This window comes from Hyla sarda, chromosome 4 (genome assembly GCF_029499605.1).
Source record: "Hyla sarda isolate aHylSar1 chromosome 4, aHylSar1.hap1, whole genome shotgun sequence".
NCBI lineage: Eukaryota > Metazoa > Chordata > Amphibia > Anura > Hylidae > Hyla > Hyla sarda.
The window spans coordinates 47,821,567-47,840,363 of NC_079192.1; the positions used below are offsets into that span (position 1 = coordinate 47,821,567).

General features: G+C 42.2%; 1 protein-coding gene across 2 annotated transcripts in view; it reads left to right on the forward strand.

The window, feature by feature from the left end:
- Positions 1 to 375: 375 nt before the first annotated feature.
- The window catches only part of LOC130366797 (CD209 antigen-like protein C), a 24,946-nt gene continuing 6,524 nt past the window's right edge, over positions 376 to 18,797 (forward strand). The window contains exons 1-7 of one of the 2 annotated variants that reach the window (XM_056569153.1): positions 376 to 519; positions 10,099 to 10,149; positions 11,418 to 11,525; positions 12,478 to 12,519; positions 15,102 to 15,149; positions 15,738 to 15,779; positions 18,251 to 18,414. In XM_056569153.1, coding sequence (XP_056425128.1) covers positions 477 to 519; positions 10,099 to 10,149; positions 11,418 to 11,525; positions 12,478 to 12,519; positions 15,102 to 15,149; positions 15,738 to 15,779; positions 18,251 to 18,414 — 498 coding nt within the window. In that variant the 5' untranslated portion in view covers positions 376 to 476. The remainder of the gene's footprint in view (positions 520 to 10,098; positions 10,150 to 11,417; positions 11,526 to 12,477; positions 12,520 to 15,101; positions 15,150 to 15,737; positions 15,780 to 18,250; positions 18,415 to 18,797) is intronic. The other variant, XM_056569154.1, reaches the window with a different exon arrangement.

Below are 18,797 nucleotides of genomic sequence, written 5' to 3' on the forward strand. Positions count from 1 at the left end.
TACAACCCCTCTGTGTAATTCATCCCATTGTTAAAATGCACCACTCAGTGTATTTAGGAGGTTTGTTAACCCTTCAATGGAATGAAAGCACAGTGGAGGGAACATTCATTTTATATTTTTTATGGCTGTATAACCTTTTATTAAAGGAAGTGAATATTCTTGAAAATCCTACAATTATATAATAGAATGATACAAATGAAACCTTCCCCGTCTTCCTCCCGGCATATTATAAAATATACAACAATATTATCCAAGGCAAAACTCTGTTTGTCCACAGGTTTTCTTGCTGAATCCACATTTTTCCATCAGCTTCCCCTGTTCTTTGTCCACTCTTGTGTTATTTTCACTGCTCTCAGGAAGCGTGAGGAGCAAACGTACACGACTTTAGGGATGTGATGTATTGGTGGTGTCGAGGTGAGCAGAATCTTTCATATAGAAGATAGTGAGAGCCAGAGGAGACACCAACACTGGACGCCATGAAGAATTTATATGAGCGATCACTGGACGACTCCAATACAGGTAACAACAGAAACTTCCATAATGTAAATGAATGGAGTTATGGGGAACCAAGAGTATCTGTATGGACACAATGGGGGAGATTTATCAAAGGATTTCGACTGGTTTTTCCTGTCTAAATTTGTCGCACAGAAAGTCGCAGTCTAAATATGTGCGACTTTTTTGCGACTTTAGCTTTAGAGGATTTTTAGACTCTATTTTAGGCGGAAAAATGCATTGGTGCTGAATTTATCAAAAGCGACTTTTCAGCAGAAGATCCCGAGTCCGTGCGCAGAATTTATCAAGAGTCTTGCGCCTTTTGATAAGTTAGGCGCACAATAGACCGGCCTAAACCTCTGCAGTTTGGTCTATATTGATGCGGGACATAGACAGCTTTGATAAATTTCCCGCAATATGTAGAAAATTAACTTGTAGAGAGTTAGTACTGGATACAAATGTATGCTTAATCATTGGATAAAGATATTTCTTTATTTTAAGAATTTTTTGGATCTTTAAAATGATCTGTATCAGTCTTTTGAACCTTAATAACCCAGATGTCAAATTATGTTCTGTGATTCCTCCTAAATGGCGCAGCTGTCAAGCAATTGTCCAATGCTGCAAAAAAACACCCCTGGCCTGAACTTTCTTTAAACATCTTTGAAAATAAAACATTTAGAGGGTATGTAAACCTTCTTGTCACTTTTTTTTAAAGAGGCTTTAATTTAATGAGACATGTTATTCAGTGGCACAACATATTGGTCACTGAAATGTGCCACCTTTGGAGGAGAGTGCAATTTGTCTTGAGGGCTGTAGTTCAACAACGAGGTCACTTCTGCTGTACAGGTACCTGATAGACTCAGCTAAGGCCCTGATGAAGAACTGTTGAGTTTGAAACCCGTTGGCTCATATCAGGGATGAATCATATTTAAATATCTGATTCCTGAGAGATAATTCCCCATCAGTTCTGACTTACGGGTTACAAACAGATTGTGTTCTTTTAGGTGTTGGATGTACACACTGCTATTCTGGTCTTTTGGCTCACAGGGGTACTCCGGTGAAAACCTTTTTTTTTTTTTTTTTTTTTTTTAATCAACTGGTGCCAGAAAGTTAAACATATTTGTAAATTACTTCTATTAAAAAATCTTAATCCTTCCTGGACTTATTAGCTGCTGAATACTACAGTGGAAATTATTTTCCGTTTGAAACACAGAGCTGTCTGCTGACATCATGACCACAGTGCTCTCTGCTGACATCTCTGTCCATTTTAGGAACTGTCCAGAACAGCATATGTTTGCTATGGGGATTTCCTTTTACTCTGGACAGTTCCTAAAATGGACAGAGGTGTCAGCAGAGAGCACTGTGCTCGTGATGTCAGCAGACAGCTCTGTCTTTCAAACGGAAAAGAATTTCCACTGTAGTATTCAGCAGCTAATAAGTACAGGAAGGATTAAGATTTTTTTTAATAGAAGTCATTTACAAATCTGTTTAACTTTTTGGCACCAGTTGATTTAAAAAAAAAAAAAAAAAAAAAGGATTTCACCGGAGTACCCTTTTAATAACCGTGACTTAACACCTTTCAAGGTCACAGGTTCTTCTTGGAATTGTATTAATGGTGTTATTTTGTACATCATAGTTTTTCTATATGGTCAACAATATATAAGCTGTAGTTGTTACCTAATTTTTTCAGAGTCCTGGACAATAAAGCTATTTGTTTATGTAGCAGTTTGCCACCATTAATGATAAAGGAATCTGTAAAACGAAGGGAGATAACACTATAAAGAAGGACAATTAAAGAATATGATGCCTGTGCTCCCTATCTTGTCAGGTCAAATGTCTGAACAGTACTCAACAGTACAGAAATAGGAACTTCCTGAGGTTACCCGCAGCCATGTAGTTCCTCTCTTCCTTATCACAGTTATTCTGTTCTATAACCTGCTAACCTAAGTCACATCATAGCCGTATTCTTATTTTGCTAAGCAATGCTATTTTCTGCTGAATAACAAGGTCCCAAAGGGCAAGAGGCCCGTTATTATCTTAAATAGGAAATAACAGAGTTACTTATTGTCTATTAGATTGCAGTTGTGGGACTACATAATAGATTCCCATGACAATTGGCGCGTGGTTCATGGTTCTAAGGCATCAAAAGGCTGGTACTCCCCAGTGAAACCTAGTAAGGCTACATTTACATCAGAATTTTGCTTTACTGTTTTGAATCAGTTTTTCTTTTGGAAAACTTATCCCGCAAAAAAAACGACATTATGGTTATGCTTATTATGGTTTCCATTCACTACAATAAAAAAAAAAAATATTATGCAGTTTTTATAAATGACGCAAAACCCTTTGTAAACAGAACAACAGGACACAACCGGACCCAAAACCAAGGTTGACTACAGTTTTGTGCACGGCGCAAAAAACAAACAAACAAAAAAAAAAACAATGTAGAAATCCGTACAAGTACAAAAACTTACACAACCGGATACATCTTGCGTACGTTTTTGTATGTGAGGTCAATGTATACGGTTTTGTTATCCCGTATACAAAATCGTATACGGGAACCGTATAGCAAAATTGTGATGTGAATGCACCCTACGGGTGCATTCACATCACGATTTTGCTATACGGTTCCTGTATACGGTTTTGTCCACCTGCACTTTTAGGAAGACACAATGGCAAATTATATTAATTATCTGTTACTTTTTCTGTTCCCACAATTAACATTTTTTTTTTTATGAAAATCCTAATAAAGGTTCCAAGGAACTGTCCAGTTTTGACAAGTTTTGACCAGAATGTATAGCTTATTTATTTAAGCTCGCTTGAAAAAGGCTTCTAGCCGAAAGTCGTACTAGTTATTTTTGGTGTAATAAAGAAATCAGCTAAACATTCTGGGCCTCCCGACTCTGCTGTGATCTTGTTGCACGTTGTGGATTTAACCCCTTAAGGAATTGGTGTTTTTCCGTTTTTGCATTTTCGTTTTTCCTCCTTACCTTTAAAAAACCATAACTCTTTCAATTTTGCACCTAAAATATCCATATGATGGCTTATTTATTGCGCCAGCAATTCTACTTTGTAATGACCTCAGTCATTTTGCCCAAAAATCTACGGCGAAACAGAAAAAAATATCATTGTGAAACAAAATTGAAAAAAAAAAAAGCCATTTTGTAACTTTTGGGGACTTCCGTTTCTACGCAGTACATTTTTTGGTAAAAATGACACCTTATCATTATTCTGTAGGTCCATACGGTTAAAATGATACCCTACTTATATAGGTTTGATTTTGTCGTACTTCTGGAAAAAATCATAACTACATGCAGGAAAATTTATACGTTGAAAATTGTCATCTTCTGACCCCTATAACTTTTTTATTTTTCCGCGTTTTTGGGCGGTATGAGGGCTCATTTTTTGCACCGTGATCTGAAGTTTTTAGCAGTACCAATTCTGTATTGATAGGACTTATTGATCGCTTTTTGTCCTTTTTTCATGATCTAAAAAGTGACCAAAAATTCACTATTTTGGACTTTGGAACTTTTTTTGCGCTTACGCCATTGACCGTGCGGTTTAATTAACAATATATTTTTATAATTCGAACAAACAACAAAAAACATGGTCTCAAATGGCTGGAGGTGCTCAACCCCAAATGCGGTTGTGCATTTATACTGGGGGAGCAGATCCTGCCCTTGTAGTCCGTTGCTAGGGGCAATCCCCAGCATAAAAATGCATACAATGGAGGATGCCTGCAGCGGACTACAAGTGCCACAATAGAATCCTACACCAGATAAACGGTGTGGATGTGTAACAATTAGAATACAATACAGGAATATGGGTGCACTACTGTGGTAGATGTAAACAATGACATTGGCTATCCCTCAACTCTGATGTTAAAATTGAGACATTCGCCAGTGTATCCTTATATGAAGGACATACCAGAGCCCGCACACCAACGCCAAGGTTTTTATAATTCGGACATTTCTGCACGCGGCGATACCACATATGTTTATATTTATTTACACTGTTTTCAATGTCCCATAGGGGACTATAACACTGCACACACTGATCTTTTACATTGATCAATGGTTTCTCGTAGGAAACCATTGATCAATGATTCTGCTGCTTGATTCTGCATTCGGCGATCGGACACCAGGAGGAAAGGTAAGGGACCCTCCTGTTGTCTTAAAGCTGTTTGAGATGCCCCGATTTAGCCACGGACATCCCGAACAGCCCCCTGAGCGATCAGTGCCGCGCGCTATTAGCCACAAGTCCCGGCCGGGCCCGACCTGCTATGATGCGGGGCCATGCCATGGCCCCGCGTTATAGAACGGAAGCGGACTCAGGATGTACATTTACGTCATGGGTCCTTAAGAGGTTAAGGCGGACTGACATCCGAATAGATCACTTACAGGTTGGAGGCCTGTGCTGACTCTCCTCTACTCTCTTTGATGTAAATTGTTCTACCTATATTAGTAGAAGGGGACTAGCACATTTAAACCCCCCTCCTGCCTCACATGGCCATCGTTTTGTGGTGCTTGGGTTTTTCACATCCGTCCAGACCATTTTCATGTTCATTCTCAATACCTTTCTACACACCTCAAGCAAATTCAACGCTCTTTATGCGCAGACACGTTCACACGACTACAAATCATTTTCACACTGAGAAGAACATTAGTTGTAGACACATCAACTATTTCACTATGTCCCTGTTGTCTGTTGATGACCAAGACTCCACCATTACTGATCTATGGACAAAGACATGAGAGAAAGGCCCTAAAGTCTCTGTATCAGAAATACATATATGGAGGAGTAATGGTTTGGCAGGGACACTAAACCAGTGGCCTTAAGGGGATTGGGTGGCCTCTCTCAGTATATGTCAATGCTATCCTTGCTTTAGGGTCAGAGGTCAGGTCAGGTCAGAGGTCCAGCGCGCAACCTTATAGAAATAGAAACTCTTGTCATAGTACAAGACTAATTTTCTCCTTATCTTACACGTTTCTTCCGTTTCTTCCTCTTCCACCTTCTTTCCTTCCTATCAATTCCACAATGCTCTTATCATCACCCCTTCTGGACAGCTCCATGAACTTCTGACATCTAAGTCACTTCATCTTTGATAAGTGATATGCTAATTTTTCTTAGAATGGTAAATTATTTTATTGTTTCTCTTCAGTTGTCACATCAACTCAATACCAATATCTTGCAAATTCTACGGTCAAATATATATTCATGACTATAAAGGTTGAAAAATGATCTATATCCTTTCATTTTTATGTTTTCCTAATGATTAGATTAAGGAGACAATCCACCCAAAAGTGACATTTTAAAGACATGTTAGACCATTACACCTGTGGCCTCCTCCTAAGCTTGAAATACCCCCAATGCCTTGGTGGCGCTCATAGATTTCAGTTGGTAGAATATCTGACACAACTACTTAAAGGGGTACTCTGCTGCTCAGCGTTTGGAACAAACTGTTCCGAACGCTGGAGCTGGCAATGGGAGTTCGTGACATCATAGCCCTGCCCCCTCATGACTTCACATCCCGCCCCCTCAATGCAAGTCTATGGGAGGGGGCGTGACAGTGTCACGTCCCCTCCCTTAGACTTGCATTGAGGGGACGGGGCGTGATGTTATGAGGGGGCGGAGCTATGATGTCACGAGCTCCCGGCACCGGCTGGCTCCAGTGTTCAGAACAGTTTGTTCCAAATGCTGAGCAGTGGAGTACCCCTTTAACACACTAGCACTCTACTTAGAATTTTTTGTCTAAGACATGTTATAAAAAGTTGAAACCCCTTGGGTCTAAAAACTCAACTCAAGTTCAGTCACAAGATGTGAAGATTATATTTGGTTGAAAACTCGCTTTAAAGGGGTACTCCCATGGAAAACTTTTTTTTTTTAATCAACTGGTGCCAGAAACTTCTATTAAAAAATCTTAATCCTTCCAGTACTTTTTAGGGGCTGTATACTGCAGAGGAAATGCTTTAATTTTGGGATTTCTCTTCTGCCACGACCACAGTGCTCTCTGCTAACCTCTGCTGTCCATTTTAGGAACTGTCCAGAGCAGGAGAAAATCCCCATAGCAAATATATATGCTGCTCTGGAGAGTTCCTAAAATGGACGGCAGATGTCAGCAGAGAGCACTGTGGTCGTGACAGAAGAGAAATCAAAAAATTAAAGCATTTCCTCTGTAGTATACAGCCCCTAAAAAGTACTGGAAGGATTAAGAATTTTTATAGAAGTAATTTACAAATCTGTTTAACTTTCTGGCCCCAGTTGATTTAAAAAAAAAAAAAAGGTTTCCACGGGAGTACCCCTTTAAAGGGTCTGTCTCATAAAGGTAACCCCTGTCCATATGCCCTATTATGGCATATGGACATCATACGTGGAAAGATTTCCTGAACCAGGTGAACTTGAGCCGTCCATGCATTGAATATATTAACCTGAATACTGTACAATACTATATACCCTGCAGCGGCTGAAAGTTCATTGCTTTCTCCAGGAAAATCAGCTCCTGTCATAAAGGGCTTTTTCCATCGAGACAACAAAACGTTGATCTCGAGAAGAAGCATAACTACTCACTTATCTGCCCCTCAAACTTATTTTCCACTCCACATCAGATTTGCTTACAGGATCAATTACTTCCTAGCTATCATTTCTTCTGTCATTTCTCTAAGGTCACTAAAGGGTTTTGTTAGGCCATTTATACATGGCAGGATCGCAGTCACGGATGTGTAAAACTGCGGGTAGATGGTTGCATGACGTATCTTTATTTTCCCAAATAATGTTTTACTCATGTGCTAAACTTAAAAGGGTCCTTAGCTTTGGACAACGCCTGTTTATAAGAAGAGTCCCATGACATTAAAGGGGTACTCCGGCGCTAAGACATCGTCTTATCCCCTATCCAAAGGATAAGGGATAAGATGCCTGATCAAGGGGGTCCCGCCACTGGGGACCCCCGTGATCTTCCACGCCGCACCCCGTTAGAATCAGCCCCCGGAACGTGCTTGCTCCGGGTCTGATTACTGGCGATCATGGGGACGGAGCATAGGGATGTCATGGCGTCGCCCCCGTGTGATGTCGGCCTCACCTGGAATATGCTGTTCAGTTTTGGTCGCCTGTTCATAAAAGGGACACTGCGGAGTTGGAAAGGGTGCAGAGACGCGCGACTAAACTAATATGGGGCATGGAACATCTTAGCTATGAGGAGCGATTAAAGGAGTTACAATTGTTTAGTCCTGAGAAGAGACGTTTAAGGGGGGATATGATAAACGTATATAAGTATATAAATGACCCATACAAAAAATATGGAGAAAAACTGTTCCAGGTTAAATCCCCCCAAAGGACGAGGGGGCACTCCCTCCGTCTGGAGAAGAAAAGGTTTAGTCTAAAGGGGCGACACGCCTTCTTTACCATAAGGACTGTGAATTTATGGAACAGTCTACCTCAGGAACTGGTCACAGCAGGAACAATTAACAGCTTTAAAACAGGGTTAGATACATTCCTGGAACAAAATAACATTAATGCTTATGCAGAATTATAAAACTACATCCCTTCCCCTTATCCCCTTACACCCTTCCCTTCAATTCCCTGGTTGGACTTGATGGACGTATGTCTTTTTTCAACCATACTAACTATGTATGTAACTATGTCATGCTCCGCCCCCTCAATGCAAGCCTATGGGAGGGGCGTGACAGCTGTCACGCCCCCTCCATAGGCTTGCATTGAGGGGGCAAAGTGTGACATCACACGGGGGGTGGAGCCATGACGTCACTATGCTCCGTCCCCATGATTGCCAGTAATCAGCTTAGAAAAATGTATTGCCTATCCAAAGGATAGGGGATAAGTGTCAGATCGCAGGGAGTCCGACTGCTGGGATCCCCCATGATCTCCTGCCTGGCACCCTGGCTCTCCTCCTGCACAGAGTGAGGGTCAGCACACGCCCTCCATTCATCTCTATGACAGACCCCAAGCGCTGTACTCAGGTATCTCTGGCTCTCCCATAGAGATGCATGGAGGGGTCGAGTTCACCATAGCTTTCTGCGGTGATCGACACAGCTCCATGCAGGAGAACGGCCGAGGCACCATAGAGGAGATCGCAGGGTGTCCCAGCGATCTGACCCCCCACGATCTGATACTTTTCCCCTATCCTTTGGATAGAGGATACATTTTTCTAAGCTTGACTGTGGTAAGCCACAGGATGTGAATGGGAGGTGTATGGGGCAGATGTTGTAGCCCAGGGGCAGATGGTATTAACCCCTAAATGTTCGTGACGCCAGGGCGTGGTTTTCCTAAGTAACCACACGAAGGTAGCTCCACTATCCCTAGGTTAGGCAGGGTAATAATAGTCCAAGACCAGGTTAGGGTTAACGGTAGCTTTACTGAGGTAGACAGATGGTAATAGTCTTTACAGCTAGGCCAGGATCCCAGAGAGGTGACCAGTAACACAGAAGGACCTTGCAGCTTGCTGGGACTTGCAGTGTTTGGACAGACTTCAACTCAGCCACGCTGACTATAATAAACTTGACTATAAACTTGACTGTAGGTAGTGACAGCAGACATAGATGACTTGACTTACTGACATGTGGCTGCTGGTTAGGCTTGAGGCCTCCAGATGTGCTGGACACTGGCTCTGAGACGTCTGGTCTTTACTGTATCTCAACAGGAGTCATAGGAGAGAAGAGACAGATTGCAGCTCCTCCCTTCCTTATAAAGGGGGGCTGAGCAAGGAGCCCATAGGTAAAGCTGCAGGTCACCTGGTTAGCTGGTGCTGCCCGGGCATGCTGGGAGTTGTAGTTTTGCAACATCTGGAGGTCTGCAGGTTGGAGACCACTGGCCTAGAGGACTGAAATACAATTTGCTTCACTTTGTATTTTTACACTCCCGTGGTGTGGGAGCCCATTTCAGTAACCTCGGCTACATACAGAAAAAGTGAGCTGCATATTTCTTTTACTCAAATTGTAATTTTTTTCTATAGGTTTATTGGATTCAACTAATATTTTCATAATAGATGGATGACAAGATATGCAGTCAATGCAGCGAACGAGCAATCGTCGTTATTTCCAGGAATCCCACCTTCTGTATGACCATCCTGTATTGAAAAGGGAAAGGGGGGTGGTGGAAATAGTGAAAAAGACGCTATAAAGGCTCTCCAGAGAAAGTGAAGTAAAGAATAAACCATGTGAACGGACTAGATATAAAAATAAAAGAAGACATTTATTGACAGAGCTCGGACTACGCGTTTTGAGTGAAAATACTCTTCATCAGGTCCAGGACCTGACGAAGAGTGTTATCACTCGAAAAGAGTGTCATATGGAAGGTGGGATTCCCAGAAATATCCACGACTACATTCAAGACGCGATCCTTGGCAGGGGTCTGCGGAGAGCACGCTGCGGCTGATAATCTGCACACACACCAGAAAAGCTGTGTCAGCGCATTTCATGGTGTTGTGCTCACAGTACAACCCCATCAGTCGAGCGATACACGTCTGGCATACATTTTAGTAACAGCACATAGAGGGCTTTTGCCTTTTTGTTCTAATTTTCTCTCTCTTGCAAACCAACAAACCAGTAATAAAAAAAATTCATTATTTAAACATGTCTCTTCTTTTTTTATTTTACCCAGATATGGACGGATCTTCATCCAACTTCAATGAGACATTTTTTAGCTATACAGGTGAGAACCACACAAAACCAATTCCATTCATAGGTTTTAAATTAGGCTTATTACTAGGGGTTTTCTTCATGATCTGTTGTTGTACTAACATCTTGGACCGCCAGTGAACTAAAGGATGAAGGGACTGTAGGGTCTCCCCTTCCATGTGTTCCCTCCCCGTGTTGTTTCAGCCACCTGACCCACTCCCTTTAATAGGGCCATGTTGGAGATTCCTGTACAGTTAGTTGTGGGGATATGTTCTGCAGGGTAAAACAGTAAAGGGGAAGTGGTTCTATACCAGCGCTGTGGCCCTTTCCCTTAGGATGTTGGGGGTGCCCTAAACATATTTAGCAAGTTACATTACTTGTAGGGTACAATAATACCTAGTTTCTGCTCTTTTTATTGGGCAGCTTTAAGTGGGGAAGCTGTCAAATGGAAAGCCAAAGTAGAATTCAACCTGCCTATATGCTTTAATGGGACGAACAGAGTCTGATTGTGATTCCGTTTAGTCCATTTTCAGAACATATAATGGGACATTTATCAAACCTGTACAGAGGAAAAGTTGCTGAGTTGCCCATAGCAACCAATCAGATCGCTGCTTTCATTTTTGAAAAGGCCTCTGAAAAATGAAAGCAGCAATCTGATTGGTTGCTCTGGGAAACTCAGCAACTTTTCCTCTGGACAGGTTTTGATAAATCTCCTCATACACTTTCTGGCCACACAGTCCCTCACAGAAAGTGTAAACAATCAGAAAATAGACCAAACTGAGTGGAAATTAGACTCAGCCAATAGGCTTGGTGGCCTGTACGTTGGCTTCCTGTTTTGACAACTTTCCAACATAGACAGAAGGGCTATCTTTCCAATGCCTTCTCCACATCTACAACATGTGTTCTGTTCTTTGACAACTATCATAGATCCATTTTCATATAGGTCCCAACCAGTCATGAAGATCCCATTGACTGATGGGTCTTTGTCGACATAAATTGTCCTGTAGACTCTGCTATTGTTGCCATCACTTTTGTGACTTCTCTCTCTCCTTTTTGATATAGGAGGGTTTGTACAATGGAGGTATTGGGATTCCCTTTCCTTGGATGAGGGGAATTCGTGTAAAACAGCAAGGGAGCCCCTCCGTCCTCTCTTACTACAGTCCTATGTTCTTACTAAACAGGCCTGTATTAGCTATGAAGTAGATGGGACACAATAAGTTTGTACTTTAATACAAAGGGTTATTGACTTACACTCAGTTCTTTATTGTATTTACTGTATGTATCTTTTCTTATTGAAACCAGTAGGTCGTGCAAAGAAAAGCCAAGGTTGGATCATCCTAGCTCTTGTCGTGACTCTGGGCATCATCTTCATCATTTTGGGTATCCTTACTGGAATCCTGTTTGGACATTGTAAGTATCATAAATGAGTATGTACATGTATGATGTGGGTATGTATACCAGGGGTAGGCCAAATCCTTTTGGTGATACAGAGTTTTACCCTCTAGAAGGTAGTTTAAAGGGGCACTCCGGTGCCCCAGTGTTCGGAACATTATGTTCCGAACACTTGGAGCAGTCGGCGGGGGTTGTGGCGTCATGATCACATCCCCTCATGAGGTCACACCATGCTCCTTCAATGCAAGTCTATGGGAGGGGGTGTGGCCACACCCCCTCCCATAGACCTGCATTGAGGGTGCGTGGTGTGATGTTTCGAGGGGCACGACCCCTGCCGCCTGCACCCAGCATTCTAAACGAACGCCGTGTGCTGCACAGAGATTGCGAGGGTCCCAGCTGCGGGACCCCCGCAATCAGACATCTTATCCCCTATCCTTTGCATAGGGGTAAGATGTTTAGGGGTGGACTGCCCCTTTAACTAGTTGTGTGGTGTCCTATCCCTTGATGTCTAGTTTCATTATGTTCATGCACAGGGGGCATCTTGTGGGTCACTCACTATTTAAGTTGTAGACACTTGCCCTAATCCACTTTCTTGCACCCTAAGCTATACGATGCCATTGGAAAGCATTTAGGAAAATTATGTGGATGCTTCTTATCAATGTTACTTGAGCACTGTATTACTTGGGCTCTATGTGATATACCGTAATGGTGATGTCAATAGCAATGGTCACATAGAACATAAATCTACATGAGCCTTCACAGAGAAGTGCCTCCTCAATACTATTTGCTGCTTCAATACGCTTGTCAGTCACATAGGTCATCGTGTTGACTGCTTCCACTATAAAGTAATGGAGGCACCTGCATCCTATCCTTTGACTTTTGCTCCATCACCTTTGAAGCTTTGTATTTGCCATCCTATGTGTCCTGCACATCAGTCAACAGGGACTCACACTTTTCCTTCCTTTTACAGATTCCACAATGAACGATGAACTCACAGTTCTAAAATATAACGGTAAATACGATAAAACGCAGTGTATGAATGCACAATAAGCTATTGTCTGGTGGAACATGTTGTTACAATGTAATATTTTCTAGTTTCATTTCAATCTGATTAATACAGATCATAAAAAACCAAAAATATTTCAAAACAAACCAGAGCCATCCAAAGAGACAGTAGAGGGGAGACTCCAAGTCTCAGTATATCTCTGTCATATCTAATGCAGAGAAAAAGAGACAGCAGAGCTTCCTCAAAGGACAGTAAGGACAGTATGTCTGAGGCAAGTGATGTATCAACAGCAGGGTAAAATCGAGCGAATGTGCGCTCACCTTTTCCAGTTGTGTGTTAGACACAACCACTATGAAGCACTTGATATGGAGAATTTGCAGAGCAGCCTCCCTGGAATCAGGCTAGTGGTCCCCTCGTTGATCATTGGACATCAATGGTAGTGATCCAGATATGGAATCTAAACTTCTTTAATGAGCCAACTTCAGACGCGTTTCAAGACTAGGGTCTTTATATCAATGAACATATGGCTTTTGTTCATTGATAAAGAGACCCTAGTCTCTAAACGCGTCTGAGGTTGGCTCAATAAAGAAGTTTAGATTCCATATCTGGATCGCTGTCTTTACTCATGGCATGCGCCTGGATATCCCGTTTTTTTCTACTTCTACCATTGATATATCTCCATCATGGAAGATGAAAATGGGAAAGTGAGGGGACACCCTCTTAAAAGTCCTGGGGGGAGGGTGGGGGTCATAGAAATAAACAGTAAAGGAAGTAAATGGCTTAGTGTAAAAGTAAAAACCAAATAGGCTGAGAGAGGCACTTCATGTCTTGACAGAATTTCTACCTTAATACGAATGAGGCTGTTCCGACTACAAAAAATAGAACAGTCCTGATTTTGGTTGGGCAATTCTGTGCATTGACCCTAAAATGGGTGGCATTTATGCAGAACATAACCAGAAGGGGCTGTTTGTGGACACTTTAAAGTTGCTCCTGGGTGTTCCTAGGGGGCGGCTTAAATTCAGATTTTTTTTTAACTATTGGTAACTTTAACACTTGTCCAGTACTAAGGAAGTCTTAATAATATCTTATGTTTGGAGGAGTATTTCATTGGTCCTTGTCCTGTTGGGTACAAGAGCTGAGAAACCCTGCTAAAGATTTGTACACTGCAACCATTTTCCATAACTCCTATAGATCTGAAATAAAAAAATTGTAGATGTCTTGATTCTAAATCTCTTAGGCGTGATTCTTAGGCGTGATTCTAAATCTCTTAGGCTGTTTTCACACAATGGTTTATTCTTGTGACATTCTGCAGAAAAATTCCGCAATGTGATTTTTCTGCACTGATCACATGGAAGAATTTGAAACATCTGGAAATTCAGAATCGGGCGTACGTAGAAAGAATAGTCATGTCTAGGAGACGGCGCATTTCCGAGTGGTCCTAGCGCCAGCATGTTCTAATAATAAATATATTACAAGAAGAGAGTAAGGGACCTTTTACATGGGAAGATGGGAAGAAAGCAAAAACCTTGCTCATTGGTCTCTGTCCCTTTTATATGGGCTGAACAGAACCTGAAAATGCTTTTAAAGGAACTTGTCCTGATCAGTAACTCATGAAATGAGGACAACAAACACCCAATGAATGTGAAAACACTTTTTCATTGGCTGATACAATGTTTTGGGCAGCCAACAAATCGATATCAGCCACACATCGTCCTGTGGAACACTTGGCACAAGGTTTGTTAGGCATCTATTGTCATAAAAACCTATAGGCCTGCAGAGGAGCTGGATGCACAAAACGGTAGAATATTTATACCCCTAGGCTATTCCCACGAGTAAAGAAAGTCATAACATAAAACAACTAACAATCTCATTTTATAGAGGCCATATTAAAGGGGTACTCCGGTGAAAACTTTTTTTCTTTTAAATCAACTGGTGGCAGAAAGTTAAACATATTTGTAAATTGCTTCTATTAAAAAATCTTAATCCTTCCAGTACTTATTAGCTGCTGAATGCTACAGAGGAAATTCCTTTCTTTTTTGAACACTGATGACATCACGAGCACAGTGCTCTCTGCTGACATCTCTGTCCATTTTAGCAACCATGCATAGCAGATTTAAGCTAAGGGCAGCATAGTGGCTCAGTGGTTAGCGCTGTGGACTTGGGTTCAAATCCCACTAAGGACAACAATAAATAAAGTGTTATTATTATTATTATTATTATTATAATAACGTCAGCAGTGAGAACTGTGCTCGTGATGTCATCAGAGAGCATTCCAAAAAGAAAAGAATTTCCTCTGTAGTATTCAGCAGCTAATAAGTACAGGAAGGATTAAGATTTTTTAATAGAAGTAATTTACAAATATGTTTAACTTTCTGCCACCAGTTGATTTAAAAGAAAAAAAGCTTTTCACCAGAGTACCCCTTTAAGAATAGAAGAAGCCAAATCATTGGTTTATATGAGCAACTAGTCCCATTTCTTATTGCACCAGATTTAATATATCCCATTCCTTCCACACATTGATATTGCATCTTTTCTCCTAGAATGAAAAGTAATAACTAATATGTCTTCACTGTTTTTTTTTTTTTCAGTTTCAGATCCAGTTAATGAAAATAATGTCTTGGAGCTCTGGAAAGCTGGTAAGTATCTAAACAGTATTCCTATTTTTAGGAAAACTTAAAACGGGATGCAATGCTAGACCAGCTCTGCAGACCCTCTGTTCTCAGAATCCGTAGTGGGGCTCATGTCATGTGGCTTCTATCAAAATGATATTTATATACTGTGCATTAAAGGAAAACTGTCACATGTTCACTCCCGCGGGGAGAGGGAGAGCCGCTTCTAACAGGTCTTACCGGTGGTTAGTGCGGGAGTGAACATGTGACAGTTTTCCTTTAAGTTACAGACTACATCAAGAGGCGGCTGCTCATGTGTGCAACTCTCTATTCATGTCTATAGGACTTACAGTGACCGCTGGGACCCTCTGCAATCTCCTATATGGGACCCGCCTCTTACTCTGACCTTATCACTCAGCAGCTTCTCCCCTTTGGATAGGGGATCAGTTGTGTTTCCCGGTGTGCCCCTTTAATGCCTATGCCAACTTGCCTGATGGAATGGGGAGTGTCTGACCTCATTGATCAGATATTTACAATTTATGTAATTTATAAGATTAGAGAACTTCAATTTTCAGCACTTATTTACCCTGACATTTTCTGATTTTTGTATTTCAGTTTCTAATATCATGGGGGATCTGTCAAGGTTAAAAGATAAAGGTAATGTTTACACATAGATGGAGATTTATCAATTGGCCCATGACGAAAGTCGGTGAAAAATGGCAAATAATCGCATAATATTTCCAGCTGTGTGCAAAAGTTATCCAATTATTTGCCGTTTTTCACTGTGCTCGCTCAATGGACGTGGCTTCAGGGGAAAAGGGAGCATGGTTTCCTCTAAAGGGGCGTAGTAGCCCGGCTCGCCAAATTTATGAAAGTTGTTGTTAGCAAGCTCGAAGCTGGTGGAGATTCCAGGGATTGTGAACAGTGTCAGACGCAGATCTTCATAAGTCCCTTCCAGCTGCTCTGAACAAGTGTAAAGGGACAACTTCATTTTTAAAGGAGATCTCCAGTATTGAAAAATGTATTCCCTATCCGACTGCTGGAACCCCCGTGATCTCCCATACGAGCCCCGGCCCGCGGGCCCGCGGAAAGGGGGCGTGTCCACCACCGCACGAAGCGGCGTCTGACACGCCCCCTCAATACAACTCTATGATAGAGCTGGAGCGCTGCCTTCGGCAATCTCCGGCTCGGCCATAGCCCTGTATTAAGGGGGTGTGTTGGCCACCACTTCGTGCGGTGGTCGACACGCCCCCTTCCCGTGGACTGCAGGGGCCCATACGGGAGATCACAGGCGGTCCGACCGCTTAGGATAGGGGATATGTTTTTCAATACTGGACTATTACTTTAAGAAAAAAAAATTTCACTCTAAAAATCCTAATTTACTCTACTTGGAAGAAACAACCAAAGAAATTGTCAGGTTTCTGACTGAAAATTGCTGCTTTATTGTAAACCCTCAGGATTAAAACGTACACCCACTTCAACTCGACATGCTCGAAACGCGTCAAGATATGTCGAGTTGAAGTGGGTGTACGTTTTTATCCTGAGAATTTACAATAAAGCTGCGATCATCCTTTCTTTCTTATCCATTGATCGGACATTGGGGCCAGAGTGTGGATCTGTGCACGAAGCTATAGGGGAGGTGAACTGTACTTTCTATTCATTTTAACAGATTGTCATTGCCTTGAAACACCTTGGTCTTTATTCTAGGCATATATATTATTATTCCAATGGCTCCTATATGTTTTTATCAGCAAAATCATAGCGAGATCCACATAGATTTTTTTTTTATATATAAACTGGCTCCAGAAAGTTAAACAGATTTGTAAATTATATCCGAGTAGAAGAAAAGATGCACTCACCCCGTGTTTGTAGAAAAAGACTTCTTTTATTTTGCAGTGCGGAACAAAGCAAGACCCCGGCAGCGTGTGTAGGGATAAGGTGCAGGACGCTGCAGACGTCTAAGGTGTGACAGCCGTTTCACCCGCGCATGCGGGCTTCGTCAGTCCGATTTGTAAATGACTTCTATTTAACTGAACTTATCAGCTGCTGTATACTACAGAGAAAGTTGAGTAGTTATTTTCAGTCCGAACACAGTGCTCTCTGCAGACACCTCTGTCCGTGTCAGGAACTGTCCAGAGCAGGAGAGGTTTGCTATGGGAATTTGCTTGTATTCTGGACAGTTCAGCAGAGAGCACTGTGGTCAGAATGAAAAGAATTCCAGAAAGAAACACAACTTCCTCTGGAGCATACAGCAGCTGATTAAGATTTTTAAATAGAAGTAATTTACAAATCTGTTTAACTTTCTGGCACCAGTGCGTTTAAAAAAAATAAATAATGTTTTCCACCAGAGTACCCCTTTAAGGGTATGCTCACACTGGAGTGAAATGCTGCATATGTGCTGCAGAATTGTCTTCCCTACTAAAGTAATTGGTTACATGCATCTTTGGGTAAGATATATGAGAAAATCCCTAGAAAAGTTTGGCGACCTTTGTTCCTCCATAATCTGTTTGGTTCGGCATGTCCATCCTAACCACCTAAGTCCAAGTTCTGCCTTTTCCTAGATCAGAAGATATCCTCACATTACTGCCTTAGGGTACGTTCCCACACGGCGTATTTTGCTGCGTATTTGCTGCGTATTTGGTGCTGCGTAGTTTCCTACCCATTGACTTCAACAGAGAAAATAAAATACGCAGCAGCAAATACGCAGCAAATACGCCATGTGGGAATGTACCCTAAGGGTGCGTTCCCACAGGGCGTATACGCAGCGTATTTGACGCTGCGCAAAATGTATGGCAGCAGCGGGAAATACGCTGCGTATCCCTTGCTCACTATACACACAGGGCTTTCCGGTGGCAGCCCTATGTGTGCAGTGAGTTTTGGAGGCGGGGCCGTGTGCCGGCGTGTCTGTGACGCGCGGCTCCGCCTCCAAAACTCACTACACACATAGGGCTGCCGCTGGAAAGCCCTGTGTCAAGCCCTGTGTCTATAGTGAGCAAGGGATATGCAGCGTATTTCCCGCTGCTGCCATACATTTTGCGCAGTGTCAAATACGCTGCGTATACGCCCTGTGGGAACGCACCCTTACTGTGTAGCCTATCATGTCTTTTATATCTTTTTCTGTTTCTTAGTGGACATCACAGACGGGGGCTGCAAAACCTGTCCTCCTGGATGGAAAATGATCAGGTCGAATTGCTACTATTTGTCTTCAACCTCTCAAACATGGGAAAGAAGCAAAGAGCTTTGTGCAGAACGTAATGGGATCCTCATGGTGATTAAAAATGAGTTTGAAATGGTGAGTCCCAAAAAACCAACACTTCTAAGCTGGTCATGCACATTACATTAAAGGGAACCTATCATCACTTTTATGCTGCCTGAACCATCAGGGCACTACCCAGTGGCTTCTGCCGGCCCCACTGGCCTTGATTTAAAGGCCTTTCCATGAACCTAAACAGGTGTTGGTCCATATCATTACAACAATACCCAATTTATTTACCGTATTTTTCGCCGTATAAGACGCACTTTTTCTTCACCAAAACTGGGGGGAAAAGTTGATGCGTCTTATACGGCAAATACACATTAAAACCCTGTCCTATCGCGGCGGTCCCTGCAGCCAACACCTCCTCGGTGTCTGCTCCGTGCCGGGATCCCCTGCATGGCCGGCGCTCTCCTTCATCG